Raw genomic sequence first — 13,321 nt, 5'->3', positions numbered from 1 at the left:
ACCGGACACGAACATTGTTCGCTCCATGTGGTTGTTCATGCACAAGTTTAATGCTGACGGTACTTTGAGCAGATATAAAGCTCGACTCGTTGCTAACGGTCGTAGCCAACAGATTGGTATTGATTGTGATGAGACTTTCAGCCCGGTTGTCAAACCGGCCACTATCAGGACTGTTCTTAGCCTTGCTGCATCTCGACACTGGCCCATTCATCAGCTAGATATCAAGAATGCATTCCTTCACGGGTCCCTCTCTGAGACCGTCTACATGCATCAGCCACCTGGTTTTCGTGACCCCACTCATCCAGATCATGTCTACCTCTTGCAGAAATCTCTATACGGTCTGAAGCAAGCTCCTCGATCTTGGTTTCAGCGCTTTGCAGGCTACGCTCAGCGTGTTGGTTTTTAGTACAACCACCGTGACACTTCTCTATTCATCTACAAACAGGGTGCGGACACAACCTACCTTTTATTATATGTGGACAGCATCATTTTGACTGCATCTTCCACTGCTTTTCTTCAGTTAGTTATTAACTCCTTGCATCAGGAGTTCTCTATGACAGATCTCGGCCCGTTAAACTACTTTCTTGGGATCTCTGTTACTGGCACTGTTTTTGGGATGTTTCTCTCTCAGAAGAAGTATGCCTCCGAGATTATTGAGCGCGCTGATATGGTTGGATGTAATTCTATCCGCATTCCGATAGACACCAGCACCAAATTGAACTCTTCGGGTCCTCCTGTCAAGGATCCCACCTTATATCGCAGCCTTGCGGGTGCTCTTCAGTACCTCACATTCACTAGACCTGACATCTCTCATGCTGTTCAGCAGATCTGCCTTTTCATGCATGATCCTCTTGAACCTCACATGGCTGCTCTGAGACGAATTATTCGCTATGTCCAGGGAACTTTGGATCTTGGTCTCCAGTTGTTCTCATCTTCTACTTCTACATTGGTTGCCTACTCTGATGCTTACTGGGCTGGCTACCCTTCTACTCGTCGCTCTACGTCTGGGTATTATGTGTTTGTTGGTAATAATCTGCTATCATGGTCGTCTAAACGTCAGCACACTCCGTCTCGCTCTAGTGCTGAGGCAGAGTATCGGGGCGTCGCCAGCGCCATTGCAGAGACATGCTGGATCCGCAACCTTCTTCGCGAGCTACATTGCCCTCTCACATCCGTGACTGTTGTATATTGCGACAACGTGAGTGCTGTCTACATGTTTGGTAACCCGGTGCAACATCAGCGCACCAAACACATCGAGATAGACATACATTTTGTTCGTGATCTAGTTCTTAAAGGTCACGTTCGGGTTCTTAACGTTCCGTCTCATTTTCAGTTTGCATATACCTTCACCAAAGGTCTTCCCAGTGCTTTCTTTGATGAGTTTAGATCCAGTCTCAGCGTTCGCGCAGCTCCCATTACGACTGCGGGGGGATGTTAGACATATAGTTTTAGTGGATTACTTTTGTATTGGCCCATACTTATAAGGGCCCCTTTATCTTGCTATAGTCCACTAGGTTTTTATGTAACCATCTGTTTATGTTCTAGGCATTGGCCGCTGGTAAAACACAGATAATACAATCGATATTATTAACAGTGTACACCAAAATCTGATGCCCAAAAAGGTAAACATCTCTAACAAATGGAGTTTCAATCATAGTGTATCATTATCTGTTACTGACTATTCGCATAGTCCTTCAGTTAGTTTTGTAATTTTGTGTGTTGAACTCAATGTCTATCAAAGGATTTATTCAAATTATTCGACTCATGGTTAAAGAAAACGACTTCTCTTCTATTCTAGGGTAGAGGAAAGATTGTCTACATTTCACCTCCCTCATATCTCGCATGTGCGGGATTGGGTATTGTTGTTGTTGTTATCGTTGTCATGTGCAGTTTGACTAAGGCGGTGTAGACATATATAAGAAGATGATTATATGTAGATGGGTCGTATAGAAATCAAAGCCATTGTGCGCGATTTTGCAACCATTACTTTGCGGTCTTCATATATTGGATTGATACGAGCATCTTTTATATAAGTCTTTTATATTTTGGTTGCGGTCTTCATATGATAAATTTCGTGTTATATAGAGTTTTTGGGTTCTCATGGAGGCTAGCTTCTGTTCGGTCGTGACTCATGATGATTAATTTATTTGTAGAACCAACCCTTATTTGTAACATCCCAGGTAAACGTTCCCCGTAGCATGATATTATCCGCTTTGCCCATAGGCGCACAGATTTTTCTTGACGACCAAACACGACGAGCACTTTCCCAGGAGGTCACCCATCCTGGTAGTGCTCTCGCCTGAGCACGCTTAACTGCAGAGTTCTCATGGGATCTGCTGCGCTTGTGGTCCCAAAACGCGTCATGCTAGGAAAGGTCTCCACACCCTTATAAGGCATGCTTCGTTCCGCTCTCCAACCGATGTGGGACGGATGTAACACGGATGTTACAATCCTCCCCCCTAATGGGACACAGCGTCCTCGCTGTGCACGTTTGGTCCGGGGCCTGGCTCTGATACCATCTGTAACATCTCAGGTAAACGTTCCCCGTAGCATGATATTGTTCGCTTTGCCCGTAGGCGCATGGATTTTTCTTGGCTACCAAACACGACAAGCACTTTCCCAGGAGGTCACCCATCCTGGTAGTGCTCTCTCCTGAGCACGCTTAACTGCAGAGTTCTCATAGGATCTGCTGCGCTTGTGGTCTCAAAACGCGTCATGCTAGGAAAGGTCTCCACACCCTTATAAGGCATGCTTCGTTCCGCTCTCCAACCGATGTGGGACGGATGTAACACGGATGTTACACAATTGTTATTAAATTCTAATGGGTTCTCGGTTTAGAGAAAATATAAGAATGTTATGCACTTGGTATCAGCTCAACTAGTTCCTACAACTAAGTTTTGCATCTCTTTGAACTTCTCTGTTTTATATATGTAACCATTTAATGACAACATTTACAACTATGTTTTATATATGTAACCATTTAATGACAACATTTACAACTATGGATAGGGCTTTATAGGGGGTGATGATTCATGATTGTCAATATTGAAGATGAACTTGTAAATCTTGTCATCATGTACTTTAATTTAATGGGGGAGAAGTTCGAAAATTGCAGAAACCTACTTGTATGCACATGTTGTTATATCGTAACCAATCTCGCCATACAGCTCTACCTGTCATAAGCTCGCCAACACCATCGATTTATCAACTTTCATCTCCTATATAAAAGACTCTGGATGTACTGATAGGCTGCAAATGAGTAGAGCAATTAAAGGAAGACATGAAGCAGTAATATTGTGAATAAGCCCAAATAGGGCCACACTGTCTAATATAGTTGTTATTGATCTTTGGTGAACTGGGCCGAGGTGTAACGTTTGCTGACTCAGGTATGTTAAGCCTCTTTCTTTTTTTGAACGGCGGTTAGGAGTCACTGAAGGGGTCGAACGCGATGTCGACACACACCCACCCGATCATTTTCTTGGTACGAATCATTACAATCATACCGCCCCTCAGGAGGCAACCGACGGATCCATACGGGCATCTGTGGTAAAACCCTCTCAGGTGAGGCCCGCACGCAAGATGTCCGCAACCTACGAGGCCCAGGAAATGGGCGGGTAACAACAAGAGAAATTTTGCAGCGAGTGGAGTCGAATCCCTGACCTCCCATATGGAAAGGCAAGTCACTACCACTACATTGTTAAGCCTCTTCCTAAGATGATATCCTGTTTTATTGTAGGTAATCTTACAAAATACTTTAGTTATACCCAACAGGCCAACATGTATACAAAATCCTTTGTTTAGATTTAACATATTTTGAATTTTTTGCACAAGAAAAGTGCTGTGGCTTAACACCCGAAGGCCGAGGCATTGTGGCAGTTATATTCGGCACGATATCAGGCTCGTGCCACCGCCCCAAGGGTGCCGCCCTTTGTTTGTCATTTGTCAGGTCCAGAATCAGATTAATTCAAACAAGCGTTCACTACACACCACCCACAGATCATTCTGAATTCCCTTTGGTCTTATGTGTATATTAATTACGTTAGATGATTAATGACACTAAATCAGTAAAAGATATATCTACATATAAAGACTTTAGCTACATTTGGATGTATGGAATAGTAAACCAAATGTACTTGACATGATCAATATGATTGATTCTATACAGGGCGTTAGTTTTTGACCCGTTTACTTTCAGTATGAAAAGGTTCCAACGGCTTCTATAAACATAGCCAAATGAATACAACATTTGCATGAATATAACATTTGCAGCATTCTCTCGTAAACCATCAACTAAGACAAGATATAGTAAAGCCATATAAGTTTTCATTACTCAATGTATCATAATCACAAATTTATCAAACGACGTATAGTAGTATAATGTTTATTCACACCGTAGCATCCAAATTCCTACAACCATCTTGAGAAGACGAAGGTGAAGATGAAGATGACGACTTCTTAAAAAACTCAATGCAGTCAGAAATAGCCTCATCATAATGAGTACTCGAAGAATAATAAGAAGAATTGCATGAACTTCTCGGAGGATCTGGCCTATCACATGACCGCCTTCTTACGCCAGATGAACCATTACATGAACTTTTGGTCCCTTTTGAAGACGGAATTGTAAACACAAACCTCATGAAAATTCGTCGAAAACGGTTGAAGATCTTCATGGCAGAGAAGTTAGGTGTTTGAAGAGATTGAGATTGTTGTGGTTGGTGATGTTCTTGTATTTGTATGACAAAATTATGTTCTTGAGGGTTAAACATGTCTTAGGTTTAGGGGCTGGAATTGTCTCCAAGAAGTGTAATGTTATTATGGGTGTCACAAGTTAGTTTTATATAAAAAATGGGAGTTTGATTTATTGTATAAGATTACATCATGAGAATATTAACAAAAGAATGTAATCAAGTTCTTATTGTCTCTAACCATGTGGCCAAATCATTATACTTGCCCTTATCCTACTTAAACAAATCATATTTTTCTCTTTAAACATATTGTAAATTTATTATATTTTCTATACTTTATGTTAATCAATGTCAGTGTTAATACTTATATATCAATATATATCAATGCACACCAGATGTCATTAGGTTAACTTATATTGAGTGCAATTATCTTAGTTATCTAAATTGTTTGATTGTGGTTAAACAAAAATGATGTTATTTGACCTCTAGCTATGAGAGACGTTGGAACTCTAGTCCCCTAGACGATGTCGTAGTCACATAATCGTCTTAGGTCGTGTCCTTTTGGCTTGACGGAGTCATGTGAAGGAGCGGAACGATGATTTTAGGTAATTGATATCACAAAAAATAGTAACCACTCTAGCAATCATCAAGACGTGTCGACATATCCACAACTAACATGAGAAAGTAATATCGCATAACTTAAATTATCTATATATAAAACTTTAATAGTTGTCCAAAATTAAATTTGATTTTTCTAAAAATAAATAAATATGTTAATAATTGACGTGTTATGTTCATTTTAATTTTACCACCAACCAGAGCAAAGGATACAAGTACAAGATGCAAATCTTCTTTTTGTTAACAAAAGTGTTGGTTTGGTTGATGATTAAACATTTTTTTTTGTCTGGTGATTTACTGAATACATGATTCATGAAAACACTTCTAGGCCAATGAAAAACCGAGGACATGAGTGGAACTTAAATCTTGTTTAACATAAGACTAATGATTTTGTTGCATTTTTAATCTAAGTCTTTGCCTTTTGTTTTTCTTTAGTTGTGGAATCTAATCACAATGTTGGGTGATTTTATCACTAATCTGCTTTTGGAGTTCAATGTACTTGCAATACATTAATGAATTGTTTTTTGCGCTGTTATTTTTATTAATCCATTTATACTCGACGAAGTCGTTTTAAGTCCAGGATAAAGACGGAGTTTGATGAGGGCGATGAGGGGTTCTCGTCAAGTAGTGAAATCTATAGCCTTTTAGATTACGGACGTTTAGCTTTTGAATAAATTAAATTCAAATCCGTATAAAAATTTTATGACCAAAATGGTGAAGAGTCGCATAATTTTCATTATCAACAATTAATTTCATATGTTCTCTAGTGTCTAGTTCATATCACACTAACAACATATCTTAGGGCACGAGAAAAAAAGCTCGGAAACGGTCATTGAATTATTCGGTTAATTAGATCGCGTACATCTAAATAAAAGTTCATCTTTCCCGTGTAGACAAAACAAGAAAAACTATATTCATTTACCCATTTACACTTTACTACTAGATGATTTTCGTTTTACGAAAAATTTCGTTCAAAATTCGCCACTGATATAGAGGCGAACTCACATAATTCTCTACGGTGGCACGTGCTACAAATCCGTTGAGCTTAAATAATGTGATCAGTTTTAGAGTCTTTGTTTGTGATACCGTCAAATTACAAGTTTAAAATATAATGATTATATTAAGGGGTGTCTTAACTTTGTTTAAACTATGCCGAATTTAAAGCAATGAAGCTTGGCTTTACGATATGTTTGTTTTTCTATAAGATACTCCGTAGTAGTTAAAACAATGGAGAATTTACCTTATAAGGTGTGGTGTTCAAATATTTCACACCTTTTGAATTTTTTTTTTACAAAGTACTTTTTAAATTGTATAAAATATTATTATATTATAGAATAACATATATTTTTCATTTATAATTTTTTTTACAGATAAATAACTACAGTACTAAATTTAATTAACCTACTATAGTATCCATATTATGGAATTACATATATTTTTTCATTTATAATTTTTTTATAGATAGATAAATAAGTAAATAACTACAGTACTAAATTTAATTAACCTATCATAGTATCCATTATATGTTCAATTTTTTTTATCACGTTTTATATTTTATATTTTATATATAATATATATATTTATTCTTTTATAAAAAAAAATTGACGATAGCTCTTAAGGCTATCAATATTATTCTATTGGCGTAAAAAAAGTTTAAAAATTAACTTTCAAAAAAGCAACCTTTTTGGCGTAAATGTCGCGGATCAAGAACTAAAACGTATGGCTAAAAGATTTGGTTGCAACGTTGGAAATTTCCCGTCAAATTATCTCGGTATTCCACTAGCTAGGATCGAAAATGAACAAATCAATTGAGTGGCAACCTGTGGTAGACAAAATTAAAAAGCGTTTATCCGATTGGAAAGCAAAACATCTCTCATTCGGGGGTAAACTTACCTTGATCAAATCGGTGTTGAGTATCATACCACTGTATTTATTTTCTCCTTTTCGTGCTCTGGCTAGCATGATCAAGCTTCTTGAAAGCCTAAGGTGCGTCTTCTTTTGGGGTGGGAACGGGTCGGGTAAAAAATTGTGTTGGGTTAAGTGGGATCACCTTATTTTGCCAACTAGGGAGGGAGGGTTAAATGTTAGTAGTCTTGAGTCAAAAAATCTCGCTTTATTTGGAAAAGGGTGGTGGCACTTTAAAGTCGAAAAAGATTCATTGTGGGTTAAGATCATTTCTAGTATATATGGGAAAGAGGGTGGGCTTGTTCTTTCTAACAATTGCAGGTCCACAACGATGGGGTCAACTTGGAGACATATTTTGCAAGCGGGCTCTAAGATTGCTGCATATGGTATCGATTTTGAGAGATCTTTTCACAAACAAATAGGAGATGGGTCTGATACTATGTTTTGGGATGAGAACTGAAATGTCCCGTTCTTATTGATTAAAAACGTTCCATATTAATTGATTTCGTTGCGAGGTTTTGACCTCTATATGAGACGTTTTTCAAAGACTGCATTCATTTTTAAACAAACCATAACCTTTATTTCATCAATAAAGGTTTAAAAAGCTTTACGTAGATTATCAAATAATGATAATCTAAAATATCCTGTTTACACACGACCATTACATAATGGTTTACAATACAAATATGTTACAACAAAATAAGTTTCTTGAATGCAGTTTTTACACAATATCATACAAGCATGGACTCCAAATCTCGTCCTTATTTAAGTATGCGACAACGGAAGCTCTTAATAATCACCTGAGAATAAACATGCTTAAAACGTCAACAAAAATGTTGGTGAGTTATAGGTTTAACCTATATATATCAAATCATAATAATAGACCACAAGATTTCATATTTCAATACACATCCCATACATAGAGATAAAAATCATTCATATGGTGAACACCTGGTAACCGACATTAACAAGATGTATATATAAGAATATCCCCATCATTCCGGGACACCCTTCGGATATGATATAAATTTCGAAGTACTAAAGCATCCGGTACTTTGGATGGGGTTTGTTAGGCCCAATAGATCTATCTTTAGGATTCGCGTCAATTAGGGTGTCTGTTCTCTAATTCTTAGATTACCAGACTTAATAAAAAGGGGCATATTCGATTTTGATAATTCAACCATAGAATGTAGTTTCACGTACTTGTGTCTATTTTGTAAATCATTTATAAAACCTGCATGTATTCTCATCCCAAAAATATTAGATTTTAAAAGTGGGACTATAACTCACTTTCACAGATTTTTACTTCGTCGGGAAGTAAGACTTGGCCACTTCGTTTAAAAGTGGGACTATAACTCACTCTCACGAACCTATAACAATATATACATATATATTAAAGTATGTTCAAAATATATTTACAACACTTTTAATATATTTTGATGTTTTAAGTTTATTAAGTCAGCTGTCCTCGTTAGTAACCTACAACTAGTTGTCCACAGTTAGATGTACAGAAATAAATCGATAAATATTATCTTGAATCAATCCACGACCCAGTGTATACGTGTCTCAGTATTGATCACAACTCAAACTTTATATATTTTGGAATCAACCTCAACCCTGTATAGCTAACTCCAACATTCACATATAGAGTGTCCATGGTTGTTCCGAAATATATATAGATGTGTCGACATGATAGGTCGAAACATTGTATACGTGTCTATGGTATCTCAAGATTACATAATATACAATACAAGTTGATTAAGTTATGGTTGGAATAGATTTGTTACCAATTTTCACGTAGCTAAAATGAGAAAAATTATCCAATCTTGTTTTACCCATAACTTCTTCATTTTAAATCCGTTTTGAGTGAATAAAATTGCTATGGTTTCATATTGAACTCTATTTTATGAATCTAAACAGAAAAAGTATAGGTTTATAGTCGGAAAAATAAGTTACAAGTCATTTTTATAAAGGTAGTCATTTCAGTCGAAAGAACGACGTCTAGATGACCATTTTAGAAAACATACTTCCACTTTGAGTTTAACCATAATTTTTGGATATAGTTTCATGTTCATAATAAAAATCATTTTCTCAGAATAACAACTTTTAAATCAAAGTTTATCATAGTTTTTAATTAACTAACCCAAAACAGCCCTCGGTGTTACTACGACGGCGTAAATCCGATTTTACGGTGTTTTTCGTGTTTCCAGGTTTTAAATCATTAAGTTAGCATATCATATAGATATAGAACATGTGTGTGGCTAATTTTAAAAGTCAAGTTAGAAGGATTAACTTTTGTTTGCGAACAAGTTTAGAATTAACTAAACTATGTTCTAGTGATTACGAGTTTAAACCTTCGAATAAGATAGTTTTATATATATGAATCGAATGATGTTATGAACATCATTACTACCTCAAGTTTAGTAGGTAAACCTACTAGAAGTGACAAGAAATGATCTAGCTTCAAAGGATCTTGGATGGCTTGAAAGTTCTTGAAGTAGGATCATGACACAAAAACAAGTTCAAGTAAGATTTTTACTCGAATTAAGATAGTTTATAGTTATAGAAATTGAATCAGAGTTTGAATATGAATATTACCTTGAATAAGAAAGATAACCTACTGTATATAACAAAGGTTTCTTGATCTTAGATGATTACTTGGAATGGATTAGAAAGCTTGGAAGTAAATTAGTAAACTTGAAGGGATTTTTGAAGTGTTCTTGAAGTGTTCTTCCTATGATGATTATAGTTTGATTCTTGAAGTGATGTTTGATGAAGATGATGATTAACTACTGGAAAAATACGTTCATAATAGTGTGTGTCTGTTGAGAGAGAATTAGAAAGAGAATTGGAAGTGAAATGGAGTGAATGATGAGTGGTAATTGGTGAGTGGTGAGTGGGGTTAAAAGGAGTTCTAGTTAGTTGACTAGCTCATGGTAGAAGTTAAAATTGATTAGTCATACATGACATAATCAAGAGTGGAATCCCATGCTAGTTCCTATTGGTATATACCTATAGTAAGTACGTTTTGAAGCTGTGTATAATACGGGTAAGAATACGACTAGAATTCTTGATGAAAGAAAAGAATGGGAAAGTAACTGTAACCATTTTCGTTAAGTATGAGTGTTTTGATATATGTCTTGAAGTCTTCCAAAAGTATTTTAATACATCTAAATACACTACATGTATATACATTTTAACTGAGTTGTTAAGTCATCGTTAGTCGTTACATGTAAGTGTTGTTTTGAAACCTTTAAGTTAACGATCTCAATTAATGTTGTTAACCCATTGTTTATTATATCTAATGAGATGTTAAATTATTATATTATCATGATATTATGATATATTAATATATCTTAATATGATATATATACATTTAAATGTCGTTACAACGATAATCGTTACATATATGTCTCGTTTCGAAATCCTTAAGTTAGTAGTCTTGTTTATATGTATATAACTCATTGTTAATATACTTATGGAGATACTTACTTATCATAATCTCATGTTAACCATATGTATATCCATATATATATCGTCATGTCGTTTTTACAAGTTTTAACGTTCGTGAATCGCCGGTCAACTTGGGTGGTCAATTGTCTATATAAAACATATTTCAATTAATCAAGTCTTAACAAGTTTGATTGCTTAACATGTTGGAAACATTTAATCATGTAAATATCAATCTCAATTAATATATATAAACATGGAAAAGTTCGGGTCACTACAGTACCTACCCGTTAAATAAATTTCGTCCCGAAATTTTAAGCTGTTGAAGGTGTTGACGAATCTTCTGGAAATAGATGCGGGTATTTCTTCTTCATATTATCTTCACGCTCCCAGGTGAACTCGGGTCCTCTACGAGCATTCCATCGAACCTTAACAATTGGTATCTTGTTTTGCTTAAGTCTTTTAACCTCACGATCCATTATTTCGACGGGTTCTTCGATGAATTGGAGTTTTTCGTTGATTTGGATTTCATCTAACGGAATAGTGAGATCTTCTTTAGCAAAACATTTCTTCAAATTCGAGACGTGGAAAGTGTTATGTACAGCCGCGAGTTGTTGAGGTAACTCAAGTCGGTAAGCTACTGGTCCGACACGATCAATAATCTTGAATGATCCAATATACCTTGGATTTAATTTCCCTCATTTACCAAATCGAACAACGCCTTTCCAATGTGCAACTTTAAGCATGACCATCTCTCCAATTTCAAATTCTATATCTTTTCTTTTAATGTCAGCGTAGCTCTTTTGTCGACTTTGGGCGGTTTTCAACCGTTGTTGAATTTGGATGATCTTCTCGGTAGTTTCTTGTATAATCTCCGGACCCGTAATCTGTCTATCCCCCACTTCACTCCAACAAATCGGAGACCTGCACTTTCTACCATAAAGTGCTTCAAACGGCGCCATCTCAATGCTTGAATGGTAGCTGTTGTTGTAGGAAAATTCTGCTAACGGTAGATGTCGATCCCAACTGTTTCCGAAATCAATAACACATGCTCGTAGCATGTCTTCAAGCATTTGTATCGTCCTTTCGCTCTGCCCATCAGTTTGTGGATGATAGGTAGTACTCATGTCTAGACGAGTTCCTAATGCTTGCTGTAATGTCTGCCAGAATCTTGAAATAAATCTGCCATCCCTATCAGAGATAATAGAGATTGGTATTCCATGTCTGGAGACGACTTCCTTCAAATACAGTCGTGCTAACTTCTCCATCTTGTCATCTTCTCTTATTGGCAGGAAGTGTGCTGATTTGGTGAGACGATCAACTATTACCCAAATAGTATCAAAACCACTTGCAGTCCTTGGTAATTTAGTGATGAAATCCATGGTAATGTTTTCCCATTTCCATTCCGGGATTTCGGGTTGTTGAAGTAGACCTGATGGTTTCTGATGCTCAGCTTTGACCTTAGAACACGTCAAACATTCTCCTACGTATTTAGCAACATCGGCTTTCAAACCCGGCCACCAAAAATGTTTCTTGAGATCCTTGTACATCTTCCCCGTTCCAGGATGTATTGAGTATCTGGTTTTATGAGCTTCTCTAAGTACCATTTCTCTCATATCTCTAAATTTTGGTACCCAAATCCTTTCAGCCCTATACCGGGTTCTGTCTTCCCGAATATTAAGATGCTTCTCCGATCCTTTGGGTATTTCATCCTTTAAATTTTCCTCTTTTAAAACTCCTTGTTGCGCCTCCTTTATTTGAGTAGTAAGGTTATTATGAATCATTATATTCATAGATTTTACTCGAATGGGTTCTCTATCCTTCCTGCTCAAGGCATCGGCTACCACATTTGCCTTCCCCGGGTGGTAACGAATCTCAAAGTCGTAATCATTCAATAATTCAATCCACCTACGCTGCCTCATATTCAGTTGTTTCTGATTAAATATGTGTTGAAGACTTTTGTGGTCGGTATATATAATACTTTTGACCCCATATAAGTAGTGCCTCCAAGTCTTTAATGCAAAAACAACCGCGCCTAATTCCAAATCATGTGTCGTATAATTTTGTTCGTGAATCTTCAATTGTCTAGACGCATAAGCAATCACCTTCGTTCGTTGCATTAATACACAACCGAGACCTTGCTTTGATGCGTCACAATAAATCACAAAATCATCATTCCCTTCAGGCAATGACAATATAGGTGCCGTAGTTAGCTTTTTCTTCAATAACTGAAACGCTTTCTCTTGTTCATCATTCCATTCAAATTTCTTCCCTTTATGCGTTAATGCAGTCAAGGGTTTTGCTATTCTGGAAAAGTCTTGGATGAACCTTCTGTAGTAACCAGCTAGTCCTAAAAACTGGCGTATGTGTTTCGGAGTTTTTGGGGTTTCCCACTTTTCAACAGTTTCTATCTTTGCCGGATCCACCTTAATACCTTCTTTGTTCACTATGTGACCGGGGAATTGAACTTCTTCCAACTAAAATGCACACTTTGAAAACTTAGCGTACAATTCTTCCTTCCTCAATACTTCTAACACCTTTCTCAAATGTTCACCGTGTTCTTGGTCATTCTTTGAGTAAATAAGTATGTCATCAATGAAAACAATGACAAACTTGTCAAGGTATGGTCCACACACTCGGTTCATAAGGTCCATGAACACAGC

The 13,321-nt window shown here is 36.6% G+C and overlaps 2 protein-coding genes across 2 annotated transcripts; one reads left to right on the top strand and one right to left on the bottom strand.

Annotated features, from left to right (window-relative positions):
• Window positions 1-553: 553 nt before the first annotated feature.
• On the top strand, window positions 554-1,438 carry LOC139855192 (uncharacterized mitochondrial protein AtMg00810-like). Its single transcript, XM_071844435.1, has one exon. It carries the CDS (start codon window positions 554-556, stop codon window positions 1,436-1,438), a length of 885 nt encoding a protein of 294 aa, XP_071700536.1.
• A 2,753-nt stretch (window positions 1,439-4,191) lies between these two features.
• LOC139855191 (uncharacterized) lies at window positions 4,192-4,670 on the bottom strand. The gene is made up of 2 exons (XM_071844434.1): window positions 4,392-4,670; window positions 4,192-4,290 (listed from the first exon to the last, which is right to left on the bottom strand). Exons 1-2 carry the CDS (start codon window positions 4,668-4,670, stop codon window positions 4,192-4,194), a joined length of 378 nt encoding a protein of 125 aa, XP_071700535.1.
• Window positions 4,671-13,321: the final 8,651 nt, after the last annotated feature.

The sequence above is a fragment of the Rutidosis leptorrhynchoides genome, chromosome 6 (genome assembly GCF_046630445.1).
Source record: "Rutidosis leptorrhynchoides isolate AG116_Rl617_1_P2 chromosome 6, CSIRO_AGI_Rlap_v1, whole genome shotgun sequence".
Classification (NCBI taxonomy): domain Eukaryota; kingdom Viridiplantae; phylum Streptophyta; class Magnoliopsida; order Asterales; family Asteraceae; genus Rutidosis; species Rutidosis leptorrhynchoides.
The sequence above is the reverse complement of the archived record's forward strand: the minus strand, read 5'-3'. Positions and strand labels throughout refer to the sequence as shown.

Bases quoted from the DNA above. Each gene is read 5' to 3' on its own strand.
- LOC139855192 (XM_071844435.1), top strand. From the start codon at position 554: ATGACAGATCTCGGCCCGTTAAACTACTTTCTTGGGATCTCTGTTACT.
- LOC139855191 (XM_071844434.1), bottom strand. From the start codon at position 4,670: ATGAAGATCTTCAACCGTTTTCGACGAATTTTCATGAGGTTTGTGTTT. The intron at 4,291-4,391 runs GTGTGAATAAAC...ATCTTGTCTTAG, and splicing joins GTAGGAATTTGGATGCTACG to TTGATGGTTTACGAGAGAAT.